General features: G+C 36.9%; 2 protein-coding genes across 2 annotated transcripts; one reads left to right on the top strand and one right to left on the bottom strand.

The window, feature by feature from the left end:
- Positions 1-2,332: 2,332 nt before the first annotated feature.
- Positions 2,333-2,677, bottom strand: LOC138896822 (uncharacterized). The gene has a single exon (XM_070182167.1). The coding sequence runs from the start codon at positions 2,675-2,677 to the stop codon at positions 2,333-2,335; it is 345 nt and encodes a 114-aa protein (XP_070038268.1).
- Positions 2,678-12,288: 9,611 nt separating this feature from the next.
- Positions 12,289-12,678, top strand: LOC138896821 (uncharacterized). Its single transcript, XM_070182166.1, has one exon. It carries the CDS (start codon positions 12,289-12,291, stop codon positions 12,676-12,678), a length of 390 nt encoding a protein of 129 aa, XP_070038267.1.
- The last annotated feature ends 969 nt before the right edge of the window (positions 12,679-13,647 follow it).

Here is a 13,647-nt window from a genome sequence, read left to right as displayed (position 1 = left end):
GAAATATTCCCCGTCCTTTGACACTCATCATATCTCTTTACCCAAAAGTGTGCATCTTTAAACAACGTTAGCCAATATAAGCCTGACTCCAAAACTTTAGCAGCTGTCCTTACTCCTCTGAAATGACCTCCATAAGGCAAAGCATGACATGCCTGCAAAACAGAAGCTTGATCTATCTCGGGAATACATCTCCAGATCATGTTATCAATACAAATCCGAAACAAATATGGTTCATCCTTGAAATACATGCGACAATCACGGAAGAGCTTTTTCTTCTGCACAGAAGACAATTCATAGGGAACAATAAATCTTGCCAGGTAGTTTGCAATGTCTGCATACCATGGCGCTTCCTCTAGGCTCGTGGCTAACAGTTGTTCATCCGGAAAAGTCTCCATGATCTCTTCCACCTCCACCTTCGTTTCAGCTCCTTCAAGCCTAGACAAGTGATCGACAACTTGGTTCTCCGTTCCTTTTCGGTCACGAATTTCCAAGTCAAACTCTTGCAGCAGTAGGACCATCTAATCAAGCGTGACTTTGACTCCTTCTTATCAATTAGGTACCTGAGAGCAGAATGTTCAGTATAAACAATTACCTTCGAGCCTATCAAGTAGGACCGGAATTTGTCAAATGCCAACACCACGTCTAACATCTCTTTTTCTGTCACTATGTAACTCAGTTGAGCCCCATTTAATGTTCTACTCGCATAGTATATTGGATCAATGATTTTATCTTTACTCTGTTCAAGTACTGCTCCTACAGCATGATCACTTGCATCACACATCAGCTCAAATGGTTGCTCCCAGTCAGGGAAAACTATGATAGGTGCAGACACCAACCTCTTCTTCAATCCCTCAAAAGCTACCCTGCAGTCATCAGAAAACACAAAAGATTGATTTTTTTTCAAGTAATTTACACAAAGGGTTAGCAATCTTGGAAAAATCTTTTATAAAACACTAGTAGAAACCAGCGTGACCAAGGAAACTCCTTATTGCCTTGACAGAAGTGGGTGGTGGCAGCTTTTCTATTACATCGACTTTAGCACGGTCTACCTTAATACCCTTACTTGACACTAGGTGTCCCAAGACTATACCTTCATGTACCATGAAATGGCATTTTTCCCAGTTTAGCACCAGATTAGTCTCCATACATCTCCACAACACTTTTTTCAGATTTCTAAGGCAATCATCAAAAGAATTTCCCACCACTGAGAAATCATCCATGAAAACCTCCATTATATCCTCTACCATATCTATGAAGATGGCCATCATGCACCTTTGGAATGTGGCGGGTGCATTGCATAGGCCAAACGACATTCTTTGAAAAGCGTAAATGCCATATGGACAGGTGAATGATGTTTTCTCTCTATCCTCCGGGGCAATAGATATCTGATTGTACCCCCCAGTATCCATCCAAGAAGCAAAAATGGTACCTCCCTGCCAATCTATCTAGCATCTGATCAATGAACGGCAAGGGAAAATGATCTTTTCAGGTGGCCTTATTCAATCTTCGGTAGTCCATGCAAATTCGCCATCCCGTAACTATTCTTTTTGAGATCAACTCATTGTTCTCGTTTTGCACAACAGTCATCCCACCTTTCTTTAGCACACATTAAACCGGGCTAACCCAATTGCTATCTGAGATGGGAAAAATAATTCCCGCATCTAACCACTTGATTACTTTCTTCTTTACAACTTCCTTCATGTTAGGGTTTAGCCTTCTTTGATGTTCTCTGGAAGGTTTGTGCCCATCTTCCGGCAAAATTTTATGCATACAGAAGGCCGGGATGATACCCTTAATGTTCGCAATGGTCCAACCAATTGCAGTCTTGCACTGTTTCAACACATGCAAAAGTTGTTCTACTTGCACATCTAACAAATCAGATGAGATAATAACAGGTAAAGTCGAGTTAGGTCCCAAGAAAGTATACCTGAGGTGAAATGGCAGCGGTTTCAGCTCCAATTGTGGTGGTGCTTCGATCGATGTCTTGGCTAGAGATGTCTTTCTTTCTTCCGAGTGTAAAGGCTCGAATTAGAGCTCTCTCTTCCAGTACCCTTGCCTTTGAAGAGCTAACACCCATTCCGCCAAGTCCTCACCATTTACTTCTTCTAAGTTTATAAGGCAGGTTGTTAGGGGGTCTTTTGCATTAAGTTCCTCATCATCTTCCTCCATGATTAAATGTTATTTCTTCATTATTCAGCCTTATTTTCAGCTCCCCTATTTCACAATCAATTAAAGCTCTTCCTGTGGCCAAGAACGGCCTTCCCAAAATTATGGGAATATTCTAATCAACCTTGCAGTCCAGAATGACAAAATCTGCTGGAAACACGAATTTTCAAACTTGTACAAATACATCGTCAAGTATACCTGATGGCTTTTTTACCGTTCGGTCAGCTAACTGTAGTAACATGGATGTGGGTCTTGCTCTTCCAATGCCTAACTTTTTATAGATAGACAATGGCATCAGATTTATATTTGCTCCCAAATCACACAATGCCTTGGCAAATGCATAGCTACCTATGGTGCATGGAATTGTGAAGCTTCCAGGGTCAGATAACTTCTCAGCTATAGGTCTTGACACAATAACACTACAGGTCTGTGTCAATGTGACAGTTGCCAAGTCTTGGAAGTCGAACTTACGGGATATCAAGTCCTTCATCATTTTTGCATAACCGGGCATTTCCCTCAAGGCATCGATTAGAGGAATGTCTACCTAAAATTTCTTCTGCATTTCCATGATTTTTTTTGTACTATTCATCCTTATGATATTTGGCCAACCTCTGCGGGAAAGGTGTCGGAGGTCGCTTCTTTTCTGTGGCTTGAGTTAGATCCTGCTCAGGCACTTTTTCTAATGCCTTTTCTTGTACTTTCTCAGTCTCCTCCGCAACCTCTTTTTCCTTGTTTATTTCCTCCTGGGCTGGCTGCACTCTTACTCTTGTTAGCTCAGTTGACTCATCTACCTCAATTCGCACTGAAACAAGTGTTTCAGTCAATCGGCTCTCACGAGCGATTTCTTGATCTAAATCAAGATCTCTACCATTTCTCAAACTCACCACCATAAGCTGTTTCGGGACCTGCTCTTTTGGATTGACATGTGTGTCCGCAGGTAAAGACTCGTGGGGGTGGTTATTTAGAGCCATATATATTTTCCCTAATTGAATCTCAATGCCTTTTATAGCTGATTCATGTGCTTCAACATTCTCTTGCATTTTTCCATTGGATCCAATCAGTTGTTGCAGCATTCCCTTAATTTTAGATAGCCCATCATCTTGTCTCACTATCTGTTATTGAGGTTGTTGAAAAGTTAGCTGCTGATTTTGCTGGTTGTATCTTTATTGCCTTTGGTAAGGTACTACTTGACCCTGTGGTCGCATAGCTCCAGAATTGTTGGTGTTATTGTACTGTTGTTGTGCTGGTCTATACTGCTGATTTTGCTGCCCCCAATTCTGACCACCTTGCCTCTAGCCTCCATAGTTGCCCACATAGTTCATGATCTCTTGATAGTTCTGGTTGTCACATTCACCACTCCACGAACACATGTATAGTTGGTTAATACATGGTGTACATAATCCCCCATTAGTCGTGTCAACTATATGTACCTGCTTCTGGCCTGATTCATCAATCTTTTGGTGAGTATACTCATTTACGTCATCAGAGTGGCCATATTCTCGGCTATGGAATTGTTCGGGTCCAATGCTACTGAGTGAACTATAGGGGTGATTGTGGAGTCTCTTGTCATCCATCCCGAGTTTTGAGCCATTTTATCTAGTAGGACCTTACACTCTCTAAATGACTTGCTTAAAAATGCTCCACCTGCTGAAGCATCAATATTGGCCTTCAAGCTGTCTGCCAATCCCATGTAAAACCGTTGTCCTAACATCTGATCTGGAATGCCATGATGTGGACACTTAACCGGCATACCTTTGAATCTTTCTCACATTTCTTGTAATGTTTCGGCTGGTTTCTTCCTGAAGCTCAATATCTCATCAACCTCCTTGGCAGTCTTATTGGGTGTGTAGAACTAATTCAAAAACTGCTTGACTAATTCCTTCCAAATTGTGATGGAATTTATGGGGAGTGAATTAAGCCAAGTTCGGACTTCTCCTGTCACTAAAAATAGAAACAACAACATTCTTATTACTTCCGGTGTCATATTTGGTTGCCTTTGTGTGACACAAATCGACAAAAAAAATTTCAGATGCTGCTGTGGATCTTCAATGTAAGACCCGGAGAACAGTCCCTTGTTTTGCAGCAGATGTAGAATATTGTTTGTGATTTGAAATGACTCAGCTTGTATCTGAGGGACTGCAATTGCAGTTGCCAAATTTTCAGCGGTGGATTGTGCCCAATCATGCAATGCTGCTTCTGGCACAAGAGGTGCCACACCCTGATTGTTCGGGCCATTCACATTGTTTCGATTGTTTTGATTATCCAAAGTGTCACCCATATCCGGTTCAATTTATTCTCTTGGGTGATGCTGTTGTTTGTCCTTCTTGTTTGCATAATTTAATGCCTTGAAAGCTTTCTCAGGATCCGGTAATGCTTCAAATAATTCACTAGTTCTTGAGGAGTTTCTAGGCATACACCTATAACACACAAGACCACAAAAGTTAAAATTTCAATGTAATGAATAAAAATAGAGAAAATTGACTAAACTAAGAATCCTAGCAATTCTTATAGTTGTAATTAGTAACACTGTTGCCTCCCCGGCAACGGTGCCAAAATTTGATCACGCCTAACTATGCCTCCTAAGAGGTCTAGCGGTCGTTGCAAATATAATCCAGTTTACAAGCCTGGGATGGAATCCCACAGGGAAATAACGTGCCAATTACAACTAATAGTTTTGCACGAATTCAAGTAATCAACCTTCAGAAAGATTATATAACAATTTGAGAGTTTACTAACTAAGATTAAAGTAATTAAAAATACACTAATTTGTAACTAATAAGGCAAATATTGTAGACAAGATTTGGAAAAGTCTAAGGTTATGATTTTTCCTATTGTCGAAATCTTCCCCGCTACGTTTCCTATAAATTTTCCTAAATATTCTCTACCAATCGTGAGTAGTTTGATTGTCGTAGCTCTCTCTCGAGCAACTACCATAATTTACTAGATGTATTCTCTCGAACTACGCTAGCTGGCACTAGTTTACCGCTCACTACGATCGCACCAAGACTTCGTTATCTCTAATCCCGCCGTATCGATCTCTCAACTATGTTAGGAGTGGTGTTGTTCAACAACTACCTAAATGTGTACTCTCTCTCGAGCAATATACACACTAAATAGGCATAGTTAATTGAGAGCTCTACAATTAACAACAATGAAAATATAGTTGAACAAGTAGAGAAAAATCAAAGACAAATCTATATTAAACTCAGTAGAAAATCATCCTCCATTAGGTTCCATTAAACCTTAGCTACGACAATTTACTAGACGTATTCTCTCGAACTACGCTAGCTGGCACTAGTTTACCGCTCACTACGATCGCACCAAGATTTCGTTATCTCTAATCCCGCCTTTAAACGCTCTGTATTGATCTCTCAACTACGTTAGGAGTGGTGTTGTTCAACAACTACTTAAATGTGTACTCTCTCTCTCGAGCAATATACACACTAAATAGGCACATTTTTTAGAGCTCTTCAATTAACAACGATGAAAATATAGTTGAACAAGTAGAGAAAAATCAAAGATAAATCTATATTAAACGCAGTAGAAAATTATCCTCCAGTAGGTTCCATCAAACCTTGTATAAGAGAGTTTAGCTACTCATAAATACAACAACAATCAATATAATATTTAAAGACATGAAACTACAAAGTAAAGAGATAAAGGAAGGAAAAACTCGTTTGATTCTTGCTCCACAGTGCTTGGCAGCCTTTTTCTTCTCTACAATTATGACCAACCCTAGAATAACTCATTTGGGGAGTATTTATGTCAATCCCCGATCCAAATCCGGGTTGGGGTCTTTTTAATCTGCGACTTTTAATTACCATGCTATAAACCTCGCGAAGCCTGGTCTATAGCGCGGTCAACCTAGCTATAGACCTCGTGAAGCCTGGTCTATATCACGGTCGACCTAGACCTCGTGAAACCTGGTCTATAGCGCGGTCGACCTGGCTATAGTCCTCGCAAAGCCTGGTCTGTAGCACGGTCAACCTGGCTATAGACCTTGCACAGCCTAGTTTGTGGCATGGTTTGGATACTTGATGCTTTTGTGCTCTTTTCTTGTATTTTTGTCCTCTTTTTGTGCAACTTTCGTTCGACGATTCCTTCCGATGTTCCTACACATAAAACAACCCAATTTAGCTCAAATGTCGCACAATAACTCATTAGAACAACAAAATATAGGGTGAGTAATGTGGTAAAAGTATAGGATTTTGGCCTCACATCATATATATTAAAGTTCTGTACTTGCTTCATCTCCTCCATTCTAGTGATTGTTGTTGGTATTTATTCATAACGTGATTCAAATTTAAAATACAGTTTAAACAAGACATAATATTTTGTGAAAGGTACTTACCCATTCTTTAATTAAAGGATACGTTAATTCTTTGTAAAATGGTGTTATCAAATCTTTAAAATTAAGATATATGTATTCTTGAAAGGGTATATTGGTTATTTTGTTGAATCCCTATAAATACCTAGCCAATCTTGTAGAAATTCTACACTAGACTACAAAAAAAAAAAAATGGGATTAGCTACTAACTCTGTCGACACACCGCTCGTAACTAACAGAATTTCTTGATAATTTGTTGCTATTCCGCTGCTTAATATGATCCGCGACAAATTTTTCAATTTAGCTACATAGTATTTTGTCGTTAATTCTTGTTTTTTAGCTGCACATGAGTAGATTCAAGTTTATTTGTTATTAATTCTTCATCTTAATATTACAATCTCTAAAAGTTTCCAACAATTGTTTCTTCTTTTGCCTCTTGTCCGAGTGATTTCTTTTATTGTTAATTCTAAATGAGTCAAAAGGAGAGTACTATAGATTTGTAAGGTTTGGTTTAGTTTTTAACTACTAATTAATCAGTCAGTAAAAAAAAAAGTGGTCGGTCGAGGATAAGGGTTTTAGAATTATTTATTTTACGGAATTTGTCATTTTAAGGAAGGAGTTAAGATAGTCATAGCAATTGAATTTATTTTTAATATAATAAAATATTTACGAAATTTGTCATTTTAAGGAAAGAATTAAGATAGTCATGGCAATTCAATTTATTTTCAATCTAATAAATCTTTTGCGAAATTTAGTTATATAAATGAGTTTATTTAGAGAACTCCATAGTTGTTCATCTTCTTATTGTACAAGATCAAGATCAATAGAAATTTAATGCTGAGGAGTAGTTGCGGATAATTTGTTTAATAGCATTGATTGATGAATATTAATATGTTATAACATATCAAAATGCCCTATAAATTCTAAAAGTGCTTTTAACATGTACACATGCCCTTAATATGTGTTGACTGGATTCGAGTTTGTTAATATGTGTTAACATGTACAAATTGTTAAAGTGACTTAAATTGTAGATCTTTTAAACACAAAAACTATTAATTTTTTTCTTTTAAAAAAAAAAAAGAAGAAACAAAATACTCCTTAGATACTAGTTTATATGACCCTATTTTTAGTTTGTTCCAAAAACATAACCTTTTTCTAAATTTAGAAACAATTAAATTTAAAATTCCCATTTAACCCGTTAATGATAAGCATTAGCCACATAAATATATTTATGACATAGTTATATTACAAGTCTCAAAATATTATAATCACAAAAATATTATGGCATGTTTAAAAATATAAATTTTAATATTTTTTCTTTTTTAAAATTCGTGTTCACTTAAATAGGATCACATAAAACGAAAATGAAGGAGTATTAGACTTCTAGATTTCAACCACTATTTCACAAAAATAAAGTTTGAATGAGCCAAACTGAAAAAATACTAGCCACATGAACGCAGAGCATTTTCCTAAAGAACCGTATAGCTAATTACAATTTGACCTATTCAACTTCCACCACCACTACCACCGCCGTCCGTTCCGCCGTGACCATGGCCATGACCACCAGAATAACCACCGCTCGCATCAATAGCTATACTTGTCAGCGCCACCGCAGCGACAACACCAGCCACAATGGTAGCACCGCTACCGCCATCACCGTTCCCGTCCCCATGCACGTTCCCTCCGTCTCCGCCAGCATCGTACGTGTGACGAGCAGAAACTCTGCTTTTCATTCTGCTCGTCTCGATGCCTGCATCACGTACGCTATTATTCTTGTTATTGTTGTCGTCGTTCTTACAGAATGTGAAGAAAATTACTATAATGACAAACGCCGAAAGGATGACGATGCTGACTATAGCATACGCCTCCATGATTGTATTGTACCCTTTTTTGGACACAAAATCTTGAAATTTTTTTATAGAACGATTGATGAGTTTAGGGTTTTGATGAATTGAGGATTTTTTGGTTTTTGAAGTTTAAGTTATGTGATTTCTTCAGAAAGTTGGATGCATTTGCATGTGAATGAAGTTTCATCTAACTTGTTGTGCTCGTTGACCTTGTTGGAATTTTCTTTGGATGACAAATGGGCAATGGACTACCTCTCGATATATCTAGCTATCATTAACATTTAAAAATATATTTATTTATTTATTTATTTCTTATTACTATTACTATTAATTTTAAGATACGGACTTTGTGCGTGTTCCTCGTCAATGAATATATAATTGTAAAAAAGTAGTTAAAACATGGATTACACTTTTAACGACCTTGTTGTGCATGTTCCTAGTTCATACGTTTACACACAATAAAAAAATATTATAAACAAATTATTTGAGTCATATTAGATAAATTTTAATTGATTTTAATATCCTATATATGAAGACTTCCTATATTGTAATTCAAATAACAAAAGCTTTAATAAGCAATATTTTAATTGACTTAAAAATCCTAGAAAAATAATTGAATAATTATTCTATCTAACGTGAAATTTATTTTAAAGAGTAAAAACTCGAGACAAAATTTCTCTAAATAATAAAGATTCCTACTTTTAATATATTAGAGATTATTATTGTTATTCAATTGAGTCTCCTTTCTTCGCCTACGGCTTTGTAATGAATGTGTAGTGATAGCGGATAGAATATTTGGTGAAAGTTCACATTCACCAGAATATTAAATGAACACCTTATTAATTTATGGCTAAATAGAATTTGAGTGATGGTAAAAGAAAAAACAAATACGCTTAAATGAACTATGGACGAGAAATGTTTTCTTCTACGAATACTCAACTACTAATACCATTACACTAAACTTTAACAAATAATTTTTCCTCGCGAACTAAATACACAAAAAAGTTTATGGAGAAATAATTTTAAGCATATCAATTTCTGAGAAAAGATTTTCGTACATACCAAACATTTATAGCCCGTTTGGTCAAGCTTCTAAAATCAACTTATTTTGAGAAGTACTTTTTTTTAAAAGCGGTTTTTTAAAAAATACTTTTGGTGAGAAGCAATTTGTGTTTAACTAATTAATTAAAAAAGCACTTATGAGCATCAATTAGTGTTTGACCAAGCTTTTAAAAATTACTTTTAAGTGTATTTTTGTCAAAAGTATTTCTTTTAAAAAGTATTTTTAGGAACAAGCTATTTTTTTCTGCTTCTCCAAACTTGCTTCTGCTTCTACCCAAAAATATTTTTTCCTTCTAAAAGCTTGGCCAAACACTTCAACGTACTTTGAAAAAAAAGATATAGTATCATACATTAAAAACAATGTCTTTGGCCTTGGAGAAACTTGTCAAACATTAAACCGGTGAGGCCAATATGGGAACACTCCGGGAAGACGGAGTGAGAGTGTAAGACCTGTGGCGGAGTCAAAAATTTTACTACAAGAGTATCAAAGCATACAGAAATAAACATACGAAGAACCTAAGGAGATGTTTAAACAAATATAGTATCGTACATTAACAAATAGAGATTTAACATATAGTATCGTACATTAGAAAAAAAATTAACATAGTTATACAATGTAATTTTTAGACGAGCTTAAGGTGGCTCCGCTACTGTGTGACCAGCGTTTTTTAACCGTCAATAACAATCATTGTCGCAACCGTCACAATCACCATCATCGCCGCAGCCGGCGGATCCGTCACAATCACAGCCGTCACAACAATTATCGCCGCCACAAAAACAACATTGAAAAGCACCTGCAGCTTCGGCCTGGATTTCCATATTGCCTCTCTCCACATCACGACGATACTGCTTCTTCCCCTTTGTCTTCGTTTTCTTATGTATTAAATGGACCAATAAACACGAAATAATTAAGAGAAATATTACTGCAACAACGACTATGAGTAAAGTTATGTAACATTTCATCTTATAGCTATACATTCTTATAGTTTATTGAAATCGATAAGAATTTTTTTTCCCCTTCTCAAATCCAAGTGCAATCGGAAATTTTTGAAACAAATTAATGAAGCTTCTGTTAAGCAAGAGTACCTTATTACTAAGTCCTTTTTTTTTTTCGTACAGACCTAATTTGTTACGGAGTACGTAGGAGTAGTTATTATAGAAAGAAAGTCTTTCAAGAATCAAAAATTAGGAAATGTTTGCGTTTGTTTAAAAACATTCTATATTAAGGACAAAATCTATATGGTGACCTAAAAAGGGATATTTGCGTAAATCAGCCTAGTTAATTAATTTGATAAAAATGGACAAACTAAAATTTTCACGCTGCCAAATGAGCTGCGGAGTGTGATTACCATGACATTGCCATATTGGTTTGAGTTTAATCTTGTTTTAATCTGAATTTGTGTCTCTTACTTTGTAGCTTTTTGCAAGCTTTTCTTGGTCTTTTATCAACAGAAAAGAAATGGGATCTTTACACAATAGTCTATTTGAATCACTATTTACTTTTAAGCCGGTATACATGAATTATATGTTAATTATATATAATTAAATATATATTATACATATCATGTATAGTCGTCGGTTATTTTTAGTTTAGGTGGTTGAGCGAGCGGCTATCTAGGTCACGCGTTGTGGACAAAGAATAAGAAAAAGAAGAGAATTGAGTTGTAGCATTTCGGGTGAAGCATTAAAATAGCCCTTTAAGTGGATAGTCTTGAATTTTTGCCCCAATCCCATGGGCAAAACTTTAAACTTAACAAATGTTGCCCTTCACTTGTCCTATTGGTAATACTTTTAATTTCTGACTTTGAAGATCTGCCCATTGGTCAAGGGTGTCAAAAGTTAAAGACCACCTCAATAAGTGTTATATTTCTGCAATTTTTTGCAGCATTTCCCATTCTCGTCAATCGTTGGGCTCCCTCAGCCCAATTTTGATTACTATGTTTGAACTCTTGGAATTAGATGAAGAATCTTACCGAAATGTGCCAAAAAAGATATTATTTACCAACAACTGGTCATTTTAGTCATGCTATCAAAAATAGTCAAAAATATTACCAATGATGTACAACATTCAAAAAATATAGGCAAACAAAGAATTTTTTCCAATGGATATTGTTGCAATTCGTTAAAAACACATAGAAGAGACAATATATAAAATTTGGCAAAATTTGAAGGTGAATTAGACTAGTTTGGAGTCAAAATTCATTACTAATGATATACAAAATTTAAAAATTAGGCAAAAAAGGATTATTTTTTTTTCTTCTTCAATGGATATGGTTGAAATTCGTTTAAAACATATAAATGAGGCAATATACAAAATTTTATCAAGATTGAATGTGATTTGGACTTATTTGGTATCAAAATTCGTAGTTAAAATCGAGTTTATTCTTCTACGACACATATATCAAACATGTATCTCACATACATGTATACATGGATATACATGTAATACACATTTAATATATATATGATACACATATGATACATATGTGATACACAAATGAATGAATGATACACGTGTGATACACATTTCAACTTTTTCTATGTTCATCTTCACCTTCGAATTTTCAATTCAAACCACCTCAAAACTCTATCAAATCATCCCAAAATTGAGATTCAAACTCCTTAAGATGTACCTAATCTATTCCAATAATATTCAATAAAAAGAAAGCAAACATTTGACCTTTTTTTGCTACAAATAGATAATTAGCTAATATTGATAGCATTTGGCTAATATTATTAATATTTTATGAATTGGCTAATTTTTATACATAGCTTTTAGCATTTGGCCATCAAGCCCATTTTATAAGCTTAAATATTATTTCAACTTCGTATGTTTGGTACTGATTGAAAATATTTTTCTGAATGATTTTTTATTTTTAGTATTCAATGGGCGAGGTGCATGGCGGCTTCGGCTTTGGGGTTACGAAAGGAGGAGGAACCTCGCTGTTGGAGTTCGCGAAGGCTTTCGAGTTAGTGATTGCAAACTCTAATTTTCCGACGAGGGAGGAGCATCTGGTGACTTTCCAAAGTATGGTGGCGAAGACTCAGATTGATTATTTCTTTCTCGGGAGGTGTGATAGGGGGTTGTGTGAGGATTACAAGGTTATCCCAGGTGAGACCCTCGCGACGCAGTATAGGCTCTTAGTTATGGACGTCGGTATCATAATAAGGAGGAAGAAGAGGTCTTCTCGTGGTAGAACGAGGATCAGGTGGGGAACCTTAACTAAAGATAAATCTCGAGAGATGGATGGGAGGCTATCATCCATGGGAGCATAGAAGAGTAGTGAGGATGCGAGCGCTATGTGAATGATGATAGCGAATTGTGTAAGTGAGGCGGCGAGAGAGGTGCTAGGGGTCTCGAAGGGTTTCTCGGGCAGGCACGAAGACGGATGGTGGTGGAATGGAGAGGTCCAAGTCAAAGTGAAAGTGAAGAAGGCAACGTACTTGAATTTAGTAGGGAGCACGAGCGAGGAGGAGAGGAGAGCGAACAAAGAAAGGTATATGTAGCGAGGAAGGAGGAGAAGTTGGCAGTTACAGAGGCTAAGACTGCGGCATTTGGTCGTCTGTACTAGCAACTGGGGGGAAAAGACGGGGATAAGAAGTTATTTCGGCTGGCTAAGGCGAGAAAGAGGAAGGCTTGGGACCTGGACCAAGTGAGGTGCATCAAAGACTAGGGCGGTAGAGTGTTGATGGGGGAGGCTCAGATTAAGCAGAGATGGTAGACTTACTTTTATGGACATATGAATGAAGAGGGGGATAGGCTTATTATGCTAGGTGATATGGGGCATTCAGAGAGTCTCCGAAACTTTGGGTATTATAGGTGCATTAGGCCGACGAGGTCGTGGGGGCTATGCGTAAGATGAGCAGGGGCAGAGCGACCGGGCCAGACGAAATTCAGGTCGAGTTGTTGAGGTGTGTGAGTAGAGCAGGCCTGGAGTGGCTATATAATGACCCGGCCTGTCGGTTTGAGAGAATTAGCCTCGAACCCTTATTTATTGCTCCCTCTACTTCATTTAGTGGTTATGTAACTTGCCGGGAGGATTTGTTTTTGATTTCGGAGTAAAATGGGATACATTGTCCCTAAAATGGAGGTTTAAGTCATAAGAATTGACCGTAGTTTGAATTATGTGAAGACGACTCCGGAATGGAGTTTTACGGTTCCTATAGATCCGTAGGGTGATTTTGGTCTTACGAGTATATTCGGATGTTGAATTGGAGGTTTGTATGTCATTTTAGCGTCAATTG

The sequence above is a fragment of the Nicotiana tomentosiformis genome, chromosome 8 (genome assembly GCF_000390325.3).
Source record: "Nicotiana tomentosiformis chromosome 8, ASM39032v3, whole genome shotgun sequence".
Taxonomy (NCBI): domain Eukaryota; kingdom Viridiplantae; phylum Streptophyta; class Magnoliopsida; order Solanales; family Solanaceae; genus Nicotiana; species Nicotiana tomentosiformis.
The sequence above is the reverse complement of the archived record's forward strand: the minus strand, read 5'-3'. Positions and strand labels throughout refer to the sequence as shown.